The sequence below is a fragment of the Mobula hypostoma genome, chromosome X2 (assembly GCF_963921235.1).
Source record: "Mobula hypostoma chromosome X2, sMobHyp1.1, whole genome shotgun sequence".
NCBI lineage: Eukaryota > Metazoa > Chordata > Chondrichthyes > Myliobatiformes > Myliobatidae > Mobula > Mobula hypostoma.
The window spans coordinates 34,661,992-34,684,821 of NC_086129.1; the positions used below are offsets into that span (position 1 = coordinate 34,661,992).

Here is a 22,830-nt window from a genome sequence, read left to right on the forward strand (position 1 = left end):
TGAGAGGAAGAAGTATTGGAACAGAAATTTAAAGAGCCAGTATGGGGAAGGATTCTTTCAAAAAATGATAATGACAAGATAGAGGAAGTGTGCTCCAAATGGCAAATCCAGGCAGTCTACCATACATAGAACATAGAAATCTACAGCACAATACAGGCCGTTCGGCCCACAATGTTGTGCCAACCATGTAACCTACTCTCGAAACTGCCTAGTATTTCCCGAGTGCATAGCCCCTTCTATTTTTCTAAGCTCCATGTACCTATCTAAGAGGATCTTAAAAGACCCTATTGTATCTGCTTCCGCCACCACTGCAGGCAGTGCATTCCACACACCCACCACTCTCTGTGTAAAAAACTCACCCCTGATGTCCCCTCAGTACCCATTTCCAAGCACCTTAAAACTATGCCCCCTCGTGTTAGCCAACTTAGCCCTGGGGAAAAAGTCTCTGGCTATCCACACGATCAATGCTCCTCATCATCTTATACACCCCTATCAGGTCACCTCTCATCCTCCGTCGGTCCAGGGAGAAAAGGTCGAGTTCACTCACCTATTCTCATAAGGCATGCTCCCCAATCCAGGCAACATCCTTGCAAATCTCCTCTGCACCCTTTCTATAGTTTCCACATCCTTCCTGTATTGAGGTGACCAGAACTGAACACAGTACTCCAAGTGGGATCTGACCAAGGTCATATATACCTGTATCTTTATCTCATGGCTCTTGAACTCGTTCCCACGGTTGAAGAAGGCCAACACACCATACGCCTTCTTAACAACATTGTCAACCTGCACAGCAGCTTCAAATGTCCTAACGACACGGACCTCAAGATCTCTCAGATCCTCCACACTGCCAAGAGTCTTACCATTAATATTATATTCTGTCTTCAAATTTGACCTACCAAAATGAACCACTTCACGCTTATCTGAGTTGAAGTCCACCTGCCACTTCTCAGCCCAGTTCTGCATCCTATCGATGTCCCACTCTAACCTCTGACAACCCTCCAGACTATCCACAACACCCCCAACCTTTGTGTCATCAGCAAACTTACTAACCCACCCTTCTACTTCTTCATCCAAAAAAATATAAAATAATATTTTAAAAAATCACATAGAGGAGGGGTCCCAGAACAGATCGCTGCAGAACACCACTGGTCACCGACCTCCATATAGAATACGAACCATCTACAATCACCTTTTGCCTTCAGTGGGCAAACCAATTCTGGATCGACAAAGCAAGCTCTCTTTGGATCCCACGCTTCCTTACTTTCTGAAGGAGCTTTGCATGGAGAACCTTATCAAGTGCCTTGCTGAAATCCATATACACTACATCCACTGCTCTATCTTTATCAATGTGTTTTGTTACATCCTCAAAGAGTTCAATCGGGCTCATATCCCTAATCAGATTACGTCTCTCCAATTGTTCATAAATCCTGCTTCTCGGGATCTTCTCCAATAAGTTGCCCACCACTGAAGTCAGACTCACTCGTCTAAAATTTCCTGGGTTATCTCTACTCCCTTTCTTGAACAAGGGAATAACATTTGCAACCCTCCAATCCTCTGGTACTTCTCCCGTCCCTACTGATAACACAAAGATCATCGCAAGAAGCTCAGCAATCTGCTCCTCGCTTCCCACAGTAGCCTGGGGTATATCTCATCCAGTCGCGGTGACTTATCTAACTTAATACTTTTCAAAAGCCCCAGCACATCTGCTTTCTTAATGTCTATATGCTCGAGAGTTTCAGTCCGCTGTAAGTCATCCCCACAATTGCCAAGGTCTTTTTCCCGGTGAACACTGAAGCAAAGTATTCATCAAGTACTTCTGCTACCTCCTCTGATTCCATGCACATGATTGGTCCTATTCTCACACAGCTCATTCTCTTGCTCTTCATATACTTGTAGAATGCATTGGGATTTTCCTTAATCCCGCTCACCAAGACTTCTCATGGCCCCTTCTGGCTCTCCTAATTCTATTCTTAAGCTCCTTCCTAGCAACCTTGTAATTTTCTAGAGCTCTAACAGTACCTAGCTTCTTGAACCTTTTGTAAGCTTTCCTCTTCTCCTGAACTAATTTTCTACATCCTTTGCACACCATGGTTCTTTAACCCGACCATCCTTTCCCTGCCTCAATGGAACATACCTATGCAGAACTCCATGCAAATGTTCCCTGAACATTTGCCACATTTCTGCTGTGCATTTCCCTGAGAACATCTGCTCCCAAGTTTCTGCTTGATAGCTTCATATTTCCCCTTACCCCAATTAAATATTTTCCCAAATTATCCTTCTCCAGCGCTAGGTGAAGGAGATAGAGTTGTGGTCACTACCTCCAAAATGCTCTCCCACTGAGAGATCTGACACCTAAACAGGTTCATTTCCCAATACCAAATCAAGTACAGCCTCTCCTCCAGTGCGCTTATCTACATATTGTGTCAGGAAACCTTCCTGAACACACAGGCTCCACCCCATCTAAACCCCTTGCGCTAAGGAGACACCAATCAATATTAGGAAAGTTAAGATCTCCCATCACAACAACCCTATTATTATTGCTCCTTTCCAGAATCTGCCTCCCTATGTGGTCCTCGATATCCCTGTTACTATTGAGAGGGCTGTACAAAAGCAATAGAATGTGAATTACATAGGACCATAGGTTTAATGAGTCATATGACCAAGATACTTCTAAGAATTTTGATGACAAGAGCTAAAAGTAAGATACAAGCTCAAATAAGCAAAGAACAATGTGATTTTGTGAAAGACAAAGGTACAAGAAACGCAATATTGTGTTTAAGGATACTATCAGAACGAGCTATTCAAGTGCAAAAAGATTTGTTTGCTTGTTTTATCGACTACACAAAAGCATTTGATAAAGTGAAGCACAATAAGTTATTTGAAATATTACCGAAACTCTAGATCTAGATTTGAAAGACCTCCGCCTAATCAGAAATCTGTACTAGGAACAAACTGCTGCTGTAAGAATAGATGGAGAAGTGAGTCAGTTTACGAAAACCAAGAGAGGTGTTAGACAAGGGTATGTTTTCTTCCATGATTTATTTAATGTGTACAGTGAAAAAATATTACAAAAAGTAAGAGACACCTTCGGAATCAAAGTTGGCGGTAAGAACATCAATAATTTCAGATATGCAGATGACACTGTTAATTGCAAGTACAGAGGAAGAACTACAAAACTTAATTGATATAATTGCTGAAGAAAGTGCAAAAATGGGTCTATCTATCAATTGCAAAAAGACAGAATGTATGGCGATATCCAAAAAGAAGGAGAATCATATCTGCAGGCTGAGAATAAACGGGAAAGACATAAAGCAGTACAGAACTTTTGCTATTTAGGAAGCTGGGTGATATCAGATGGCAGGTGCAACTTGGACATTAAAAGAAGAATAAGGATGGCAAAAGACACCTTTATGGGAATGAAGAGTATACTGACCAATATTAAACTAGGCTTGACAACCCGCCTCAGAGTACTGAAAATGTTACGTTTATCCAGTTATGTTATATGGCTCAGAATGTTGGACAATATCTAGTAACATGAGGAAACGAATTGTAGCAGCAGAGATGGGGTTTTTGAGGAGGATGCAAAGAATATCATGGACGAAACGAATATCTAACGGGGATGTCATGAACAGAGCAAACACAAAAAGAGAAATAATGTACGAGATCATAAAAAGGCAATGTAACTTCATTGGACATGTGATTAGGAAAGAGGAGTTAGAATGCACAGTAATTATGGGAAAGATTGAAGGGAAGAAAGCAAGAGGAAGACAAAGACAAATGATGATGGAGACAGCAGCCAGAGAACTGGAAATGAATACCAATGAATTGATCCAATTGACCTGAAACAGGAGTGTGTGGGCCATGGCAGTCAAAGCTCAAACTGGGCATGGCATCTGATGATGATGATAATACAAAACACCCAGTAGAGTTATTGCCCCTTTCCTATTTCTGACTTTCACCCACACTGACTCAGTAGACCATCCTTCCGTGACTTCCTCCTTTTCTGCAACCGTTACCTGCACCAAGTAGGTAAAAGTCCACCTGTGTACTTCCCTCTGCAACCAGATTCTTGACTTCCTCATTGGAAGACCACAGTCAATGTGGATCAGTAACAACGTCTCTCCCTCACCTCAAGGATGTGTGCTTAGCCCATTGCTCTACTCTTTCTATATTCATGGCTGTGTGGTTAGGCACAGCTCAAACGCTTTCTATAAATTTGGTGATGACACCACTGTTATTGGCAGATTCTCAGATGGCGACGAGAAGGCTTACAGGAGTGAGATAGCTTAGCTGGTTGAATGGTGTCACAACGACAATCTTGCACTCAACGTCAGCAAGATCAAGAAACTGGTCATGGACTTCAGGAAAGGTAAGTCAGAAGAACATACAACAGTCTGTGTTGAGGGATCAGCAGTGGAAAAGGTAAGCAGTTTCAAGTTCCCGGGCATCAATATCTCAGACAATCTATCCTGCGTATAACATATTGATGCAATTACAAAGACACACCAGTGGCTCTATTTTGTTAGAAGCTTGAGGAGAAATTTGGTACGTCACCAAAGACCAACAATTTTTTTTACAGATGTACCATGGAGAGCGTTCTCACTGGTTGAATCACTACCTGGTATGGAGGGTCCAATGCATAGGATCAAAAGAGGCCGCAGAGGGTTGTAGACTAAACTAGCTCTGTTTTGGGCACAACCCTCCCCACCAGAATCAGATCAGGTTTAATATCACTGGCATATCTCTGTGGTGTTCTGATCAGGCGGTTTTGGCATACTCATGTTCCCCCAACCTTGAATGCCTAACAATCAAATGCCAACCATTCTATTTACCAAGAGAGTGCTCCTCCATGATCCTGACCATAGTTTACATACCACCAGTGGCTGTCCCCAATCAAGCTCTTGAGATATTGCATGTTAGTGTCACCAAACAAGCATGATGGAAGAAATACCTGCCCAATTACAATCAGCATTTAACCTGTAGCACCAGAGGTCCCAACACACTGGACCACTGTTATACTAAGATAAGGAATACCTACCTCTCCATGCCCAGACTGCATTTCGGGAAATCTGATCACTTGGCTGTGCTTCTCCTACCTGCATACAGGCAGAGGCTAAAGAGCAAGGATCCAGAGATTAGGACAACAAATAGGTGGTCGCAGAAGGCAGAGGAGCAGCTACAGGATTGCTTCTAGTCTGTGGACTGGGCCATGTTCAAGGACTCATCTGTGGATCTGAATAAATACACCACAGTTATCACAGACTTCATTAAAAAAAAAGCCGTAGATGAGTGCGTCCCCACAAAATCATTCAGTCTTCCCCAAACAGAAGTCTGGATGAACCATGACATCTGTAATCTGCTGAGGGCCAGACCAGAGGTATTCAAGTCTGGTGTCCAACAAAATTACAAGTCCAGCTACTGTCTCCAAAAAGTCATCTTACAGGCAAAGTAGCAATTCTGGACTAAACTTATATCAATGAAGGATGCTCAACAGCTGTGGCAGGGCTTGAATGTTTTCACATCTTACAAAGTGGTGACATATGTAGGTGACAACAGGGCTTCACTGCCAGATGAGCTCCATGCCTTCTATGCTCGTTTTGACTGTCAAAACATGGAGGAACAATCACGAACTCCCACAGCCCCAATGATCTTATGATTTCAGACTCTGAGGTCGACATGAGAGCACCCTTCAGCAGAACGAACCCACAGAAAGCATCTGGCCCAGATGGGGTACCTGGCCGAGTACTAAAGACCTGTGCTGATCAACTGGCTGCAGTATTCACGATATCCTTAACTTCTTGCTTCACCAGTCTGAAGTACCCCTGCTTCAAGCAGGCTTCTTATTATACTGGTGCCTAAGAAGAACTTGGTAACCTGCCTCAATGACCATCATCCAGTAGCACTTAGATCCACAGTGGTGAAGTAAGAAGAGGTCAGTGATGAATCATATCAACTCCAGCACTCTCTCATTGGCACTTCACCCCACCCTGGAACATCTGGACAGCAAAGATGCGCACATCAGGATGCTCTTTATCAACTACAGCTCAACATTGAATACCATCATCCCCTCAAAGCTAATGAATAAGATTCAAGACTTTAGCCTCAATACCTCCTTATGCAATTGGATCCTCAATTTCCTCACCTGCTGACCCCAGTCAGTTCAGATTGGCAACATCTCCTCCACGATCTCCATCAGTACAGGTGCATCACAAGGCTGCATGCTTAACCCTGTGCTCTACTTGCTTTCCATTTATGACTGTGTGGCTAAGCATAGCTCCAATGCCATATTTAAGATTGCTGATGACACCACCGTCATAGGCCAAATAAAAGGTGATGACAATCAGCATATAGGAGGGAAACTGAAAATCTGACTGAGTGGTGCTACAACAACCTCTCACTCAATGCTAGCAAGACCAAGGAGCTGATTATTGACTTCAGGAGGAGGAAACCAGTCCATGAGCCGGTCCTCATCAGAGGATCAGAGGTGGAGAGGGTCAGTAAATTTAAATTCCTCGTTGTTATCATTTCAGAGGACCTGTCCTGTGCCTGGCACACATATGCAATTACAAAGAAAACATGGCAGCACCTCTTCTTCCTTAGGAGTTTGCCAACATTCAACATGATATCTAAAAATCTGATAAACTTCTACAGATGTGTTGTGGGGAGTATATTGACTGACTGCATCATAGCCTGTTATGGAAACACTAATACCCTTGAATGGAAAATCCTACAAAAGTAGTGGATATAGCCCAGTTCATCACAGGTAAAGCCCTCTCCAGCACTGAGAACATCTACACGGAACGCTGTCGTACGAAAGCAGCATCCATCATTGGGGACACCTACCACACAGGTTATGCTCTCTTCTCGCTGATGCCATCAGGAAGATGGTTCAGGACTCACACCACCAGGTTCAGGAACAGTTATTAACCCTCAACCATCAAGCCCCTGAACCACCAGAGGAGATAACTTCACTCAAATACCCCAGGAAGTGATTGAGTGGGAAGAGAAAGGGATCACAGAGTTTTAGAAAAAAGAGGTTCATGGTTAGGGTTAAGGATTGGAAAGGCAAGGCAAGGAGGATATTGTAAGTAAGGCAGGGGCAGGGGGTGGGAAGGGAATAGAAAGGAAGACATGGAGGAAGACAAGAAGACAGAGAGGAAGGTACAGCAAATTGAGGACTGCAGGTGGGTCTGGGGTGAGCATAGGCAGGGAGAGGGCAAAGAGAGCACTGCAGATAGCTGGGGTTGGGGGTAAAAGCGGGGCAGGGAGAGGTCAAGGAGAAGTTTGCAGACCTATTTTCATCATGGAGACATTTAGTAGATTATTCAGGTCTAAAAAGGCTGGCAGCAATAGAGTTAAGAAAAATCATAAAGGAAGAAATCTTATGAGGAACCTAAAGAATGATCTTAAGAGTCTCCAACAGACATTGTTGTTCTCTTGCTTCATCTTCATCCCGTCTATCCTACCCAATAACATTCTAATGAAGGACCTTCAACTTGAAATATTAACTATGTTTCTCTTTCCAAAGATGCTGCCTGATCTATGAGTTTTTCTAAGTAATTTCTGTTTAATTTTGGATTTCCAGGATCTGCAAATTGCTGATTGTTCAACTTTTTCTGCATTACATTCTTTTGTAGCAGCAGTACTTAAGTGGAAATTTAATAACCGACTCTATCAAGGTTTGGCTTAGTTAAGCTACCTACAAAATTATTTTGTTGGCAGGGTTTTAACGAACCCTTCATGAAGGAGTCATCACAGCAGCAATCAAATTGGGATAATCACTCCAAGGCAGATTTCAATTTGTTTGAAAGGACAGTGGCCAACTGACCATGGTGATTGTAAAACTGAGTGCAACAGTGACAAATACCAAATAAACTCATTTGCCTTGGTACTAGCCCAAGACCTATTCGCTAAAGGCCAAATCCAGTTTAGGAAAATTATATGGGGAAAACAAATATCCCATACTGATATTGTACTGGGAAGCTAAGCTTCTGCTTAAATAAGAGGTATCCTGTGCAATATGAGCCCACTGACAACACTAATGTCAATAGCCCAGGTTAAGGTCAACTACTTTAAATAAACTCTCCAGTTAATAAATGCTTCATTGCTTTATTGTGAAAAGTCCATAACATTCACAGCTTTTCGATGCACAATGTAATTTTGTGAAACTCTGTCTGTGTGCATCATGGGCATGGTGGTCTCGCATCTAATTTTAGGAAGTTGGCTAATAACATAGAAAACATCTTGGCACACATAAGCAGTGCACCAGTGATAGAATTCTGTTGACATGATCTATTTCTGGAAAACATTGAGCTATTTTAATGAGGAAATCTAAAAGTAACAGAAGCCATTCTCAGGACTATGCTCCTATAAGTTAAACACTTTCTGTGAATTTTTCAGACTCTTGGGTTTTAAATCACCTCCACTCTCATGTATTAATTGAAATTAAATAACAGCAAAATACCCTACTACTATATCACCTCATTTTTGATACATGAACATAAAGAAATGCTCTGAAGAGACTGCTGAGGGCAACAGGAACCAAATCCTCCAACAGGGTTAGAAGTAACCATAAAATTTGATGAAAGGTTCCTTGAGGTGAGAATTGCCTGTCTCCTTTAAACTTAGAACTTGACTGCAGCCCAGACTAGGGTTGTCAAATGCTTCGTCTCTGGTGGTCAATCCACAAAACTGCCCATTATTTGGTGTGGTGTAATTGGAAAAAAATGTTTTGCAGCCCAATGACTCATAAGTAATAAGGATGTATGGCATGGGAAATTAAGATATTTTCTTTCAGCTGGGTTAGGCAGTATATCACTGGTTATTTCTAACACCAGTCCCATGCCATTCATGGTCTGAGGCCTCTTGTACTTGACATGGGATACAAAAAGTGTGGAGATGGGGAGCCAACTTCAACAGATATCTTTTAATTTGATGAAACAATATTATAGGTCTTAATTTAGAAAAAAATGCCTAGAAAGGAGTAGCAAGTTTTTGCTTCACAGTCAGAAGATAAATGGCAACAGCTTTTACTACATTATGAGCCATGAATGACATTGACCTCTGTCACAGAAAAGATTCTACTGGAAAGTTACTTTCTTCTTCAGAAGTTTATTGATTGATGTGTTAATATTTTTTGTTAGGATGCAGCATATAATAAAAGTGCACGGCAAATTACCATAAATAAATGAAACTGAATGAAGAATTTTCTAGAAGCCGTAAAAAAGATGTTTTGATTGGTCTCAAAACCTTCTCCCAACATTTGCTGATGCCTTCTTCCATGAGGATGCATTTACTTATATATGGGAGCTATTTACTGCAAGCACCGTCAATATTATCTTGTACCACAATAAAATTAAAGAACGGTCTTCTTTTCTTTCACCAAAGTTTTAAATTTATAATCCTTTATTATCTGACCCTTTCATGTGAACAATTCACTCTAATAATTAGTTGCCAATTCCAATATTTTCTTCTATTATAAAATTGGCACCACACATTATACCTCCCAGAAATAAATCTAATATAATTATGATTATAATGTGCAATTTTAAAAGGTTTAAATTATCAAAAATGCAGTATCATATACATAATCTTAACCAACATACACAGAACACAAAGGTCCTGATGCAGGGTCTCGATCTGAAACGTCACTCATCCCTTTGCCTCCCCAGTTTGACAAAGCAGAAGTCAGACATTCATGGCAGTATTCTACATCACTTAATATTAGGATCTATATATATTCTTCTCTAAGGCGAGTATATAATGCCATTGAAATAATGTACAGTATTATTGCAAAGAATTCAAGCCTTCTACTTAAAAAATAGTTGAGTATGGTCCCATGATCTTGTTAATGACCCTACTCCGAAAAAAAACAGTACTTCAAAGAAATCAAATACTTCTAGAACACTTTCAGAAAAATAATAGCACATAATAAAGTTTAAAGCGACTTCAGTATTTGCTACTTCACAACGCGGGCACGTAGAATGCCGATTATTCCTGCGGGGAAGTCGGATTGTCCTACTTCTATATATACTCAAGATGCTCGGACGGCCTTTAACTCTTGGAATAACTGTTCTTCCAAAACTTTCCGCGAAAACAGTGTATCAAATTGATGATATCATCCAAACAGATATGTTTTTAAAACTTCCCTTACACTAACCCTCTTCCCAAAATCTCCACTAATTTCACTTACCTTACACTTTAAACACAAAATTAGATATTAATCCTCACTTGGTCTCTGAAATATTTTAGAACCGGAACACCAGTTCCTTCTACTTTCGAGATTTCTTTTTCTCACCACTCTAGATTTCCTGTCAAATACAGCAAGCATTTAGCAGTTTAGGGGGTTACAGCGAAGTCTCTGAATTATTACACGTAATTTCTCTAACTTTTTCAATCATGCAATACCGATATTTCATGTTAGAACCCGTATTGAAATAATTTAGTAAACGTGAGAGAATAGTAGATTTAAAATATATTTTTGTAAAAATTAAAAATCATAACCTAAATAGCTGCCCCCACATAAATAGTAGTTGGCTCCATTCAAGCCAGCTCAACTTGTAGGAACAGTGCGGGCTCAAGGTTTTGATTGACAGTTATGTTTACCAATCACATAACGGGTTGCGTATAATCGGTCCCAACAGAGTACCAATTATTTCAGGTCGAGGCAGGGCTAAAACGATCCCGTTAGAAACATTGCCTCTCACATGGTGTGCGTCAAAATGTAGCAGACCACTGAAAACAGCCTATCAGCAAGTCAAAGCTACTGGATGGGCAAGCAATTAAAAATGCACTACAACGTCACAGGCACAGGATTTATTTTGTGCGAGAGTGGTCCAGACAGAAGTAGTGAACCATCATATAACTGGCTCCATGAGCTTCTGCATGAACTAGTCATACGTCCGGGTCGAAATATATGAAAATGTTCGTTTCCATTTAGATTTAAATGATATCTTTACAGCTGATGATTGTGCTTAAAATGTTCATTTGCAGAGTCCAACTGCAATGAAAGTAGATACAAGCAACAGAATATATTCGGCCTTCAAAGCTTTTTCCTTATGATTTGCACGGCAAATGGAGTGCATTCTCAATAGCTCCAGCAGTGGCACTAGGGCGCTATTACAGAAAACTTCATTGTTTACCTCAATTCTTAGAATTATTTAAATTCGTCTGGGCACAAATTTAAGAGTGACTTCATCAGAGCAAAAAGGACTAGTGCCCAGATTTTTTTTTACTGATGTAAGACTGAATTTCTGAATCAACTCGTTATAAACACTTTTCCTTTCTTTGGCTCCACAAGTTGTTCAAAGGAATAGTGATGGCAGTCAGTGAAGTGGTATGCTTCGCCTGTGAGATGTGGGAAAGCAAGGAATTCAAATGCCTCAGGTGACTACGCAGGAAGTGCATTGAACTATAGCTCTTCTCAGACAACTGGATTGGCTAGAACAACAACTAGACACACTGGGAAACATATAGGAGGCAGATAGTGTTAGAGTTTCAGGGAGATGGTCACACCAAAGGGTCAGTCAGAAAAAGGCTAACCACCAAATAGTGCAGGATTCTCCTGTGGGCTATTCCGCTCTCAAGTAAATTTACTGCTTTGGATACCGTGGGTGTGTGGGGGGAGGTGTCTCAGGAAGAAATTACAGCAGCTAGATCAGTGGCACTATGACTAGCTATGTTGTACAGCAGAATAGGGCAAAGTCTAGGCAAACATGCCGAGAGGGGTTTCTACAGTCACTGATTCCAGAATAGACTGTTGATACCCTGGTGCAGGAACAAAGATGTCTCTGAGTTGGCAAAGGCTACGCCGAAATGGGAGGGTGACCAGCTGTTGTCTGTACTTGTAGTAAAAATACAGGCAAGAAGTAAGGTCCTGAAAAGATAATTTATGGAGTTAGGCAGAGTCTTAAAAAGAACTTTGGGAATTGTAATCTCAGGAGTACTCCATGTGCCACATGCAAAGACATGTGGATATTTCTGAGTATCAACACCTTTCAATCATTCACCATTTAAAAATACTCCTAGCTTCTATTTTGTTCAGTAAAATAGATGACCCCATATTTTTCCCACATAATATTCCATCTACCCTGTCCTCACCCATACATTTAACCAGTATTAATTCCCCTGAAGGTTTTCTATATTCTCATTATTGCTGTCAAAACCTTTATTTTTGGATCCTCTGCAAAACTTGCATATATTACACTGAATAGTTTCGTCCAAATTATTGACAGCAATTGCAAAAAGCTTGGGCAATAGCAACAATCCTTTCGGCATCTACTAGTCACAACCTCCAACTCAAGCATGATCTATTTACTCCTTGTTTGGTTTATAATCTTTACTCCACACCAGTATTTTATCTGCAATAGTATGCGCTTAAAATTTGTTTGACAATCTTTGCATGGCACCTTAATGAAAGTCTAAATACAATCACTGTTTTGACAAGCATGATATTCTTTTCATAAATTCACCTTGATTGTGCCTGAGAAAACTGCTATTTTCTAAATTTCCTTTGATCACTTGCTTAATCATATGTTCCAGTATTTTACTGCCTACTAAGGTCAGGCTAATGATTTTATAGATCCACTGTATTTTCTCTCTTCCTCATTTTCTAAATAGATTTGTTACATTCCGATCTGTGGGAACCGTTCCAGAACCTATAGACTTTTCTAAAATGACTACCAGTGCATCCACCAACTTCATGGGACCTTTATCAGGTCCAGTAGATTTCAGCCTCATTCATTTCTCATGCTAATTTTTAAATAATCCTATTTTTGTATGTTTTTTCTTCACTCAAGACACATAGTTCTCCACTATTTCTAGGAGATTCTCTGTGTTGTCTTCATTCAGGCAGAAAATATTTCTGTCTTTACTTTATTCTTCAACTAACTTCTCTCATCCCAGTCTGTAAGGGACCCATATTAACTCTCATAGATTTTTTTCATATCTCAAAGTCAAAGTAAAGTTTATTGCCATATGCACAAGTATGAACAATGAAAAATTATAGAAGGTATTACTATTATGTTTTTACTTGACTACATGACTGAACAACTTTCTCAAGATTGTTATATTGAATTTGCAAAACATGCATGTGCTTTCACAATTTGAGATCAGCTGTTAATATTTAAGAGGGAGTTAGATATGGCCCTTGTGGCTAAAGGGATCAGGGGGTATGGAGGAAAGGCGGGTACAGGGTTCTCAGTTGGATGATCAGCCATGATCATACTGAATGGCGGTGCAGGCTCGAAGGGCCGAATGGCCTACTCCTGCACCTATTTTCTATGATTCTATGTAACACCTCTGAATTTTGGACAATTAACCAGCATAATATGAAACTAATATGAAAAGACTGAGGTCCTTTAACATCTGCTGGACGATGCTGAGGATGTTCTATGAGTCTGTGGTGGCCAGTGCGATCATGTTTGCTGTTGTGTGCTGGCGCAGCAGGCTGAGGGTTGCAGACACCAACAGAATCAACAAACTCATTCGTAAGGCCAGTGATGATGTGGGGATGGAACTGGACTCTCTGACGGTGGTGTCTGAAAAGAGGATGCTGTCCAAGTTGCATGCCATCTTGGACAATGTCTCCCATCCACTACATAATGTACTGGTTGGGCACAGGAGTACATTCAGTCAGAGACTCATTCCACCGAGATGCAACACTGAGCGTCATAGGAAGTCATTCCTGCCTGTGGCCGTCAAACTTTACAACTCCTCCCTTGGAGGGTCAGACACCCTGAGCCAATAGGCTGGTCCTGGACTGATTTCCTGGCATAATTTAAATATTACTATTTAACTATTTATGGTTTTATTACTATTTAATTACTTATGGTGCAACTGTAATGAAAACTAATTTCCCCCGGGAACAATAAAGTATGACTATGACGACTACTACTACTACTACTACATCGACTCAGGCCTAGGGGGCCAGCGTTGGGCACGATGACGGACTCTCCACTCCTCCCTCATCAGTGTGTTCAGTTCATCGACATTAGCTGCACCGCTGTCTCCTAGGAGCGTGTTGACCACAGTCTTGGGAGGGCGCCCAGGGTTCATCCTCCCATGCTTGGGCTCCCATATGATGACTAGGCTGGCAGGTAGCTCGGGGTGGCATAGACAGTGCCCCGCTAGTGGCAGTCTTCTCGCCTCGATTTTAGTGGTGAGCATCGGTAGGTTGTTATAGAGCTCAACGTTCGTCATGTGCTGTTGCCAACTCACGTCAAGAGCCATCCGGGGCATTCGTGTATAACAACCATCTAGAGACTTTTGCATAGTCTTGGTGAGTGCCCACGTCTCGCATCCGTACGCGAGAATGGACTCTATGACTGCTATGAAGATCCTCTTTTTAAGCCCTCTGGTCAGGTTCGACTTCCAGATTTCCTTCTTGTCGTTCATAGCTCTCCACGCCAGCACCTTCCGTATCTTTATATCCTTCTCCGAACTCATCATTCTTGACCCAAGGTACTTGAAGTCAAATATGAAAACTATGTTGCAACATACTTCATCAGGAAACACAGACCCTACAGGAGTTTATGAATTAATGATTCAGGTCATTCTGATTTTGAAGTAAAATAAATAAAGCACTTAGTTCATTCTTTGGGTGTTCAAAAGAATTTCACACTCAGTGAATTGTCCCACTCTTATGATGTGAAATGTACCAAAGTGAAAATAATAAAAATTGCGCTCTAGTATGTTCTGGACAGAATTTAAGAGTCAATGCAAGGCAACCATCTAATCAGAGGACTCATGCAATGTCTGATGCTTTAAATCTAGCATCACTTTTTACATTTTACTTATATGGAAACAGCTCAATGTGCCAAGTCATGTTAATAGTTAGCCAGAGGTTCTGTAAAACATCTTAGGCTAACTACAACACATATCTGCATATTTTGGTGTCCTGTGCCTAGCTCCTGCAGTAGAAAGGTACAAAATGGGCTAAACTTCCGATGGCAGTGTATTTGATCTTTGTTCTATGCTTGCTCAATGCTGCACTCATTATCAAGTTGAATGGCAGTCTCACAACATGCTGAACTAATGGCAGTTTCACAACATGAAAGGGAAGTACACTTCATATTTGGCCCCACCACTTTATTTCAATGAAGTTTTTAGGGCAGTACCATTTACTTGCATGGCAATGCTTTTCTATCTTTTAATGTCATATTACTTATAGTTAATATTGATTGATTTACATACATTGAACTATAATCACTTCTGACCAGGATGATGTGTGGAATGCATCCTCTGCAATTTGACCCATTATTTTCTTTAACACTTGTGATCTGCAAAACTTCAGTCATAATACAATACTGGATAAAATATTTACTTGTGACCTTTCTGTACAGAAACATCAAAGTAAAACCACCTACGATTGCTTGCAGTCCATTCAAGCAAAACTGAAACAAACATATACTTCCTACCCTATGACAGGAAAATAAATGAAATGTCAAGATACATGCTAACCAAAATGTGTTTCAGAATTTAATATGTTTTTAATGTCATGGTAACACTTCTGTTTGCAATTCAATTGTGCAACAGCAGTAGAATTGGTATCGCAAAGCGTGGTTTTGAAATAATTATTTCTAGCAACACCCTACCCACTGTTATACTCCTGATATATCCTATTACAAATATATCTGCCAATCAACGAAGAAAACTGTAACATATTGCTAAAAATTGAACATGCATTTGATAACAGTGAACTGTAGTTCTGCAGTTAATAAGCTCTTTGCTCCATGGTCTATTCTGCAAGAGCCCAGAAAACCATAAATGCTAACATAATACAAAAGAAAGAAGATACAAAAGAAAACTTAATTTTACATATCTAAAGAGCAAGGCATTAACAGCACATTAAACACATCAACAACAATGAAGAGTGGTGTGACTGTGACAGAAGTCACCAGGGTGAGAGATATTGAAGCTGGTGATATACAAGTCTTTATTCAGCACACCAAGCAGGCATCATTCTGGTGACACCCTCAGTACAGGCTTGCAAACCCAAAGCTACATCACATTTTTACACCCGTAGGATCAAAGGTAACAGTAGGTGATTCAATACAATTTCAGTAGTTACCAATATTGTCCACTTCAATACTTTGGGTTCACAAGACATCTCTGAAGATCCAAACACCTTTGGAAGAAATTAATTAACACAAATATTCTGAAAACTTCTGATGACAGAGAGCCAGAAACTCAAAATTAATGTTGTCAGGGTTGTCTCCAAGTACACAAAATATTGCAAGCACTCAATCTATTGATTGCTTATACCTGTGACTGTGTTCGATATGCTAAGTGACAATATCCCTCCATCTGGTCTGGCAGTTTGAACTCAAGTCACAATGGTGCAAATAACTTAGCCATGTTGTCTAGTTTGATGCAAGTCAATTAACACAACCCCATTGTCTTAACATTTATTTGTTGCATATGCAATCTCTTAGTTTGTGGGCCAATTCAACTTCAAGTTACTGCTTGCAACTTACAATAAGAACTGAAGGTTGGTTCTTGTTTGAATTAATATCTGTTATATCCACATAACTCCAGAATACTTCCTAACATACCCTCCTCTTGGCCCTTGGACAGAAATCCATCCTCTGAAGGCCAACCTTAAGGAAGATCTGATCAAGATCTAAAAAGATGGCGCTACCAAAGGCATGTAACAGCCTACTGGTAGATCAAAAGGCAAGAGATTCGACTAAAAACATCACTTATAATGTCTTTTCTAAAGCAAATTGTGGTGAACTGTCGCCACACACAGTGAGGGTGGTTCAAAGAATGAGCCGTGTTTTGAGCATTGCAAGGTGCAACACGTTTGAACCAGGGTCGCAGACAGAGTTACTCTCACTGCCAGAGATCGAGTGAGCGATTTGGAGAGGAATCGATGCGGAAGAGTTTTGATGCCCGTCCACCCAACCCTGGTGCAAGGCCGGATCACTCCAAGCGCTGAGCTGATTTGGTGAGATTGAGAATGGCTTCAGTCTGGGCTGTCCAAGTGTATCATGGTGCTGGGGTCCGGGTCCTAGAGCAAGACACTACCTTGGACAACTTAAACGCCAACGCAAAGAGTCTGGAAGCTGAATGTAGGGAATGGAGGCGAGGGTCGGGCTAATTTCACTCACTCTCCCACAAGTGTTTATCCCTTTCTCTACAGCGCCGAGGCTGTGAACTGATCCGGCTGCTTTGCTTTTTTGCCCCACTGGTATGATGAACTGGGACCGAGGCACAGCCCTACTCTGGCTGCTCCAGGAGCGGACATGGGACTCAGTCTGGTTTGCAATGCTGTTGCCTTGTTTCTATTGTTTGCATGATGTGTTTTTTTTCCTCTCTCTCTTTCTCTGAGCAGTGCTTTTTGGTCTTTTTTTAATTGGGTTATTTCAGGTTTCTTCCTTTGTGGCTACTTATAAGCGAACAAATTTCAATGTGTATAATTAATATATATATGCTTTGATAATAAATGTGCTTAGAATTTTTGAAACTAAACAGGGCGGCAAAAATGCCTTTCACTTAGGACCCCTTCCCCAATTACTAAATTATCATGTCCCTATGTGTACCTACATTTACAGTTTCTTAACATGCCTAATTGGATATCTACAAGACTGAGCAGAGATGGCAAGAAAATGTTCCAGAAATTTGATCACATCCTCTTTGGCCTTTCTATTGCTGATAGCTAAAACTATCAGTAGTGACTGTCAGTAGTCACTCTTTGGGCAGGATCACAGCAAAGTAACTTTGTTTCAGGTTCACAGGCAACAGTTCACATTCCATGCCATGACGGATTATCAGAATGATCTTGACAACCAGTCATTTAGATTGATCTTCAGGAAGGTCTAGGGCGGTCTATATTCACATAACTACAAGGACCTCGTCCCAATAGCACCCCCTCCCAGACTGTCCTTTCAATCACTGGCCCTACCACTGAAAGGGTCCAGCTTATTTGTTGTCACTCCCCATTCAGCTGGAGTGGCTGCTTTCTGACGCTGTGTGCAATTTTTCTCTCTTTCTCAGTCAGCCTTGCCATGGAAGTTGTGGAACTTGATGTCTCAGCCTGAACTCAGATCCCTCCCTTTCCATTTTCCCCAATATCTTTCTGTTCTGATTAATACAACTAATCATCTATCTCCAAGAACCAGCCTTCATTACAAAGTATAGCTACTGTTACACTTTAAACTTCATTTATGGTTCGCTGACACACTCTGTCTTCTGCATTTGCGTTTCCATTCTCTTTCATTTGTGCATCTACTTCTATCAGGTGTGGACAGATGTGATGCATCAGGCTGGTGATCATCACTTAAGATCCTTTTAATGATATTGTTAATGGGTGGACTTGATCCCTTGTTCTGTCTGTGAGGGTGACAAGGTGAGTCAAATGGTTTAACCTGAGTCCAGAGTTTCCACTGGCTGCCTCGCCGGGTCTGTACACAAACACAGTTGTCATCTGTCAGAAGCACCACCTGGGAGCGAACAATGACCGTTGAGGAAGCTCTTTTACCATGACTTGGTCTCCTGGCTGTGGGAGGATTACCTTCTCTCCCTCTGGTCAGCAATGTGTTGCTCTTGTTCAGTCCTTCGACACTTTAAGCTGGTTAGAGGTCCTTTACACACTGGGTCATTTTACCCCTGTAAGTTTCAGGTTTATTGCAACTCTTAGTCACCCCCTAAGACAGTCACATTACTTGCCCCATCAGTAATTTGTAGGATCTCACACCCAACGTGAGATTCAGGATTGCCCGCAATCTCATCAGGATTCCTGACAATACATCAACCCATGTCATTCCTGCCTATATTATAGCTTTGGCTAAGGCAGTTTTGATTGGTTGGTTCATCCTTTCTACCATCCCGGAGCTCTGAGGCTGGTAGGGTATGTGGAATCTTTGTTGAATTTCTAACACTTTACATTTTAAAATCTTTTTTATTAATTATTATTGAAGATCAACAAAAAAAAATACATTAAAGTAATCAAGTCAACATGTTAATATGTACAATGAGAATTAAATTATCAAATAACTGATTAACAAAGCTAAGCAATATATCAATAATAATAAGAAAAAATAAAATGTTAAAACTAAAAAAGAAAGAAGGAAAAAAGAACCCCTACAAACTAAAACAAAAAAAACCTACTAACAGAAAAAAATGAAAAAAAAAGTGAAAGGTTTTATTGGGAAATTTTATAATTTACTATTACAACAGTACAATTATCCTTTACCTAAGATTAAGCAAGAATTGGGAAAGACAGCTTAACATGACCTTGATAACAGAGGATTGGTTACGAATTTTGAAGTTGGTTAACTCTTCTTCGATTTGTGCCAGTCACTCTTTAACTCAATTTAAAATTGTACATCGTTACTATTTGACAAAGGAGAGACTGTCTAAAATATTTCCTCATGTTGATAGTCAATGTGATAGATGTAAAACTGAGACAGCTACATTGGCACATATGTTTTGGTCATGTTCTGTATTGAAACAGTTTTGGAAATTATTTTCTCTACAATTTCTAAAGCTTTAAAAATTAATTTACAACCTAATAAACTGACAGTTTTGCTCAGTATAATCCCTCAATATCTTCATGGTAATTCTATATCAGACCAACATGTAATTGCATTTTTTACATTATTGGCCAGAAGGGCTATTTTATTGAAGTGGAAAGATGCCTCTGCTCCCACTTTGATACCTTGGTTCTCTCAGGTGATGTTATGTCTTAGTTTGGATAAAAATCAGAAGTTGAACTTTTGATCCTCAATTTGACTTTGAGAAAAGGTGGGGTTCTTTTGCCCACTACTATCATTTGATTTGAGTTAATTAAGATGGTTCCCTTCTGATTCTTGTTTGATTTGAGTTGGCGGATTGATGTTTTCCTTTTATGGAATCTTGCTTGTATGGCGTATAGCTCCGGGGTTGTGGTCCCAATGGATTTTTTTTTTCCTAACACTTTACATATTTTCTTCATCACTTTCCCTGTGAAATGTGCTCCCTGATCCAAATCCACCTGGGCAGGGGCCCCCCACCTGGGGAGGACTTCCTCAGCCAAAATCCGTGCTGCTATGCTGGCAGTAGAATTTCTCATTGGGAAAGCTTCTACTCACTGGGTGAAGTGATCCACGATCACCAGATGGTAGGTATACACCCTGCTTTTTGGCAGGGGCCGCATAAAGTCCATCTGGATGTTTCCCCAGGGCCTCCTCAGCCATGGCTGGTTTGCCAGCCGCACCTTTATGCCTTAACCAGAGTTATGCTGGGCACAAATGATACAAAAGCGATAGAATTTTGCAACATCTCTGTCCATCCCTGGCCACCACTAGGCCTGCCGGCGGGTCATGATCATGCTGTGCCTTACTTATTTCATCAACCTCATGATATAACTTCAATTATATCACTCATTGACTGAATTAACAAGTGATATAACTCATTCCCTTTCTGCTCCTTACTCTCCCCTTTTCAGTGAGCCTTTATTTTAGATGATGCTACTTCTGCAGGCAGCTGCACTGCTTCTAACAGTTCTTGTCTACATTGGGTCCCTACCCTTGGAACCTCCTAACATGATTCACAATCACGGTCCCACTTCTTACCCCTGCTTGGGGCTGCTGTCTCCCTGTAGGCTGTGTTGTCTGTTCAGAGGATCGTACATGTTTCCTCTCCCTGACTTATCCATGTTATTTTCCCTTTCCTGAATCTATGATAATAGCCACTGCCTTACTTAGTGTGTCTATCCCCAGGACAGTGCTCTCATTGTTTGGGCACTCCCAGAAATCTACAGGAAGTTGTATCCCCTCAATCCAGTACCAGAAGCTTGCTTCTCTCTGCTCTCATTGTTTCACCACCTGCACTGTTCATGTAAATGGCCTCTCCAGTCATGAGCAAGGGTAGATCCACTGGACAACAAATTTTTTCGAAAGTGTTGCTTCCTCAGAAATGCTTTTTGTTTATGATAGACCACTTGAAGTGGAACACAAAAATAATTTCAGACAACATGCATCACATAGGAATTTGGAGAAACTAGAAATTAACTTCTACTGAATATAATGTGTTTAATTGCATAATGGTGCTGACATTTTGTAATAGTTCAACTCAGCTAAAAATAATTGTTGATGATTTCCGTTTATACTCAGTATCTGAGGCTTCTCACTTAAATGTCCCACAATAATCAGCTGACATTGATGGATTCCACTTGCCTTGATACCATTTCTCCATCACCACAATGTCCCAGTGAAACTTTTCACCATGCTCGTCACTGAGTGTCAAGATTCACAGGAAAGAAGTCTAAATGGGAATACAGAAAATGAACCTTCAGTGACATGTTGCACTTCATGGTTTTGTATGTTTGAAGCATGTTGTCAACCAGCTGCACATAGTTTGGTGCTCTGTAGTTGCCAAGAAAATTTTCAACACCATCCTTGAATGCTGTCCATGTGATTTTTTTTCTGGTCCCACTAGTTCTTCAAATTGCCTGTCATTGATGACCTGTTTGATTTGTGGACCAAAAAGATGCTTTCCTTAATCTTGGCATCAGTTATTCTGATTTGAATTTTGAATTGAAATAACAAATAGTGGCAATTTCAAAAAAAAGGTGCGTGATAGGGAAATTTCATGGTGATTTTCATGATCAGTAGCCCAAAATCCATAAGATACACCCAAAAGTATTCAGAAAGCAAAATCATTGTTGTCCAGTATTATCATCCTTGTGTCCACTTACATTTCACATTGCCAGCCCTGGAATAAACCTCCTGTATATATCCATGGGTGTCAAGTACTGCCAATGGAGGCTGCCACCAACCATTTGTCTGACCTTGATCTTGTCTTTACTAGCTCCATAATCTAGTTGGCAGTCAAACCAGACAGAGAGGGGCACTGCTGTCAATTCTGTAAATTTTGTTGCACTCCTCTCACACCTTCTCCCTTTTTAGGCCAGTGCCTCCAACGATGGCACAGTAGGCCACAGCTGCTTAAAAAAAAAATCATCTCCTTTACCCTTCCACATCTATTCTGGCCCTCCCTTGCTAGATGCCCTGGTTGCTGGCACACATAGCAAGTCTTCTGCATCGTCACAACAGCTACATTCACTATAGCCACCTTACAACTTCCCTTCCTCTTTGATTGGCTTTTTCACTACTGTCCATGTTCTTTCGTGTTCCAGGACTTAGCCCACCCAGTTTTGTCATGCCTGTTCAACCTTCTCAAGTTTATGGAATATATACTCTTTGAGTTCTCCCCTCTTCACAATTGAGCCCATAATGTTGCTGTATCCCTTTTCTGTAGAAAGTTAAATGTTTCTGCACTATTGCCTGTCTTGGGCTTTGGTTTTTAGGTTTCCCCAAAGTCAAAAACACACAAATGATTCCTTGAACGAATATACCTGCCCTCTCTGGCATCCCAAACAGTCAGTAACCATCATTTGCAACTGGTAGCCCTGTCTCAACAAACTACCCAGCACTGTGCAGTTGGAATTTTCTTTCATGTAATGTTTTATTAAAGTGACACGGAGTTTTCAGGCCATGTAAAAATTTCCTGCTCAAAGCAATGGTTGGTCTGTGCAGCTGTTAAAAAAATAGATAGAGGGAACATTGGTCTGGTAACTGGCTTCTTACACAAAACACAGAAAAACACATACACGCACACACACACCACATTTGTACATCTACCAGTTCAGCTCTCCCCCACCCCGTGTCCTTTGATACTTTGTGATCCCGTGATCATTGGCCTAAACAGATCTAAGTATGGGCATCACACACAAAATGCTGGAGGAACTCAGCAGAAAAGGGAGAATCTATGGAAAAAAGTACAGTCGAAGTATCGGGCCAAAACCCTTCAGCAGGACTGGAGATAAAATGCTGAGGGGGGAGGGGC

The 22,830-nt window shown here is 40.8% G+C and overlaps 1 protein-coding gene across 6 annotated transcripts in view; it reads right to left on the reverse strand.

Moving 5' to 3' along the window:
- Positions 1-22,830, reverse strand: part of gramd1ba (GRAM domain containing 1Ba) — a 443,148-nt gene that overhangs the window by 415,632 nt on the left and 4,686 nt on the right. For 3 of the 6 annotated variants that reach the window (XM_063038608.1, XM_063038607.1, XM_063038605.1), the window contains exons 1-2: positions 10,193-10,280; positions 5,039-5,233 (exon numbers count right to left, since the gene is read on the reverse strand). The exons of 1 other annotated variant lie outside the window; for it this stretch is intronic. In XM_063038608.1, the coding sequence (XP_062894678.1) occupies positions 5,039-5,046 (8 nt within the window). In that variant the 5' untranslated portion in view covers positions 5,047-5,233; positions 10,193-10,280. Of the gene's footprint in view, positions 1-5,038; positions 5,234-10,192; positions 10,281-22,830 lie in introns of those variants that run through there. 2 more of the 6 variants (XM_063038617.1, XM_063038610.1) reach the window with 1 other exon arrangement.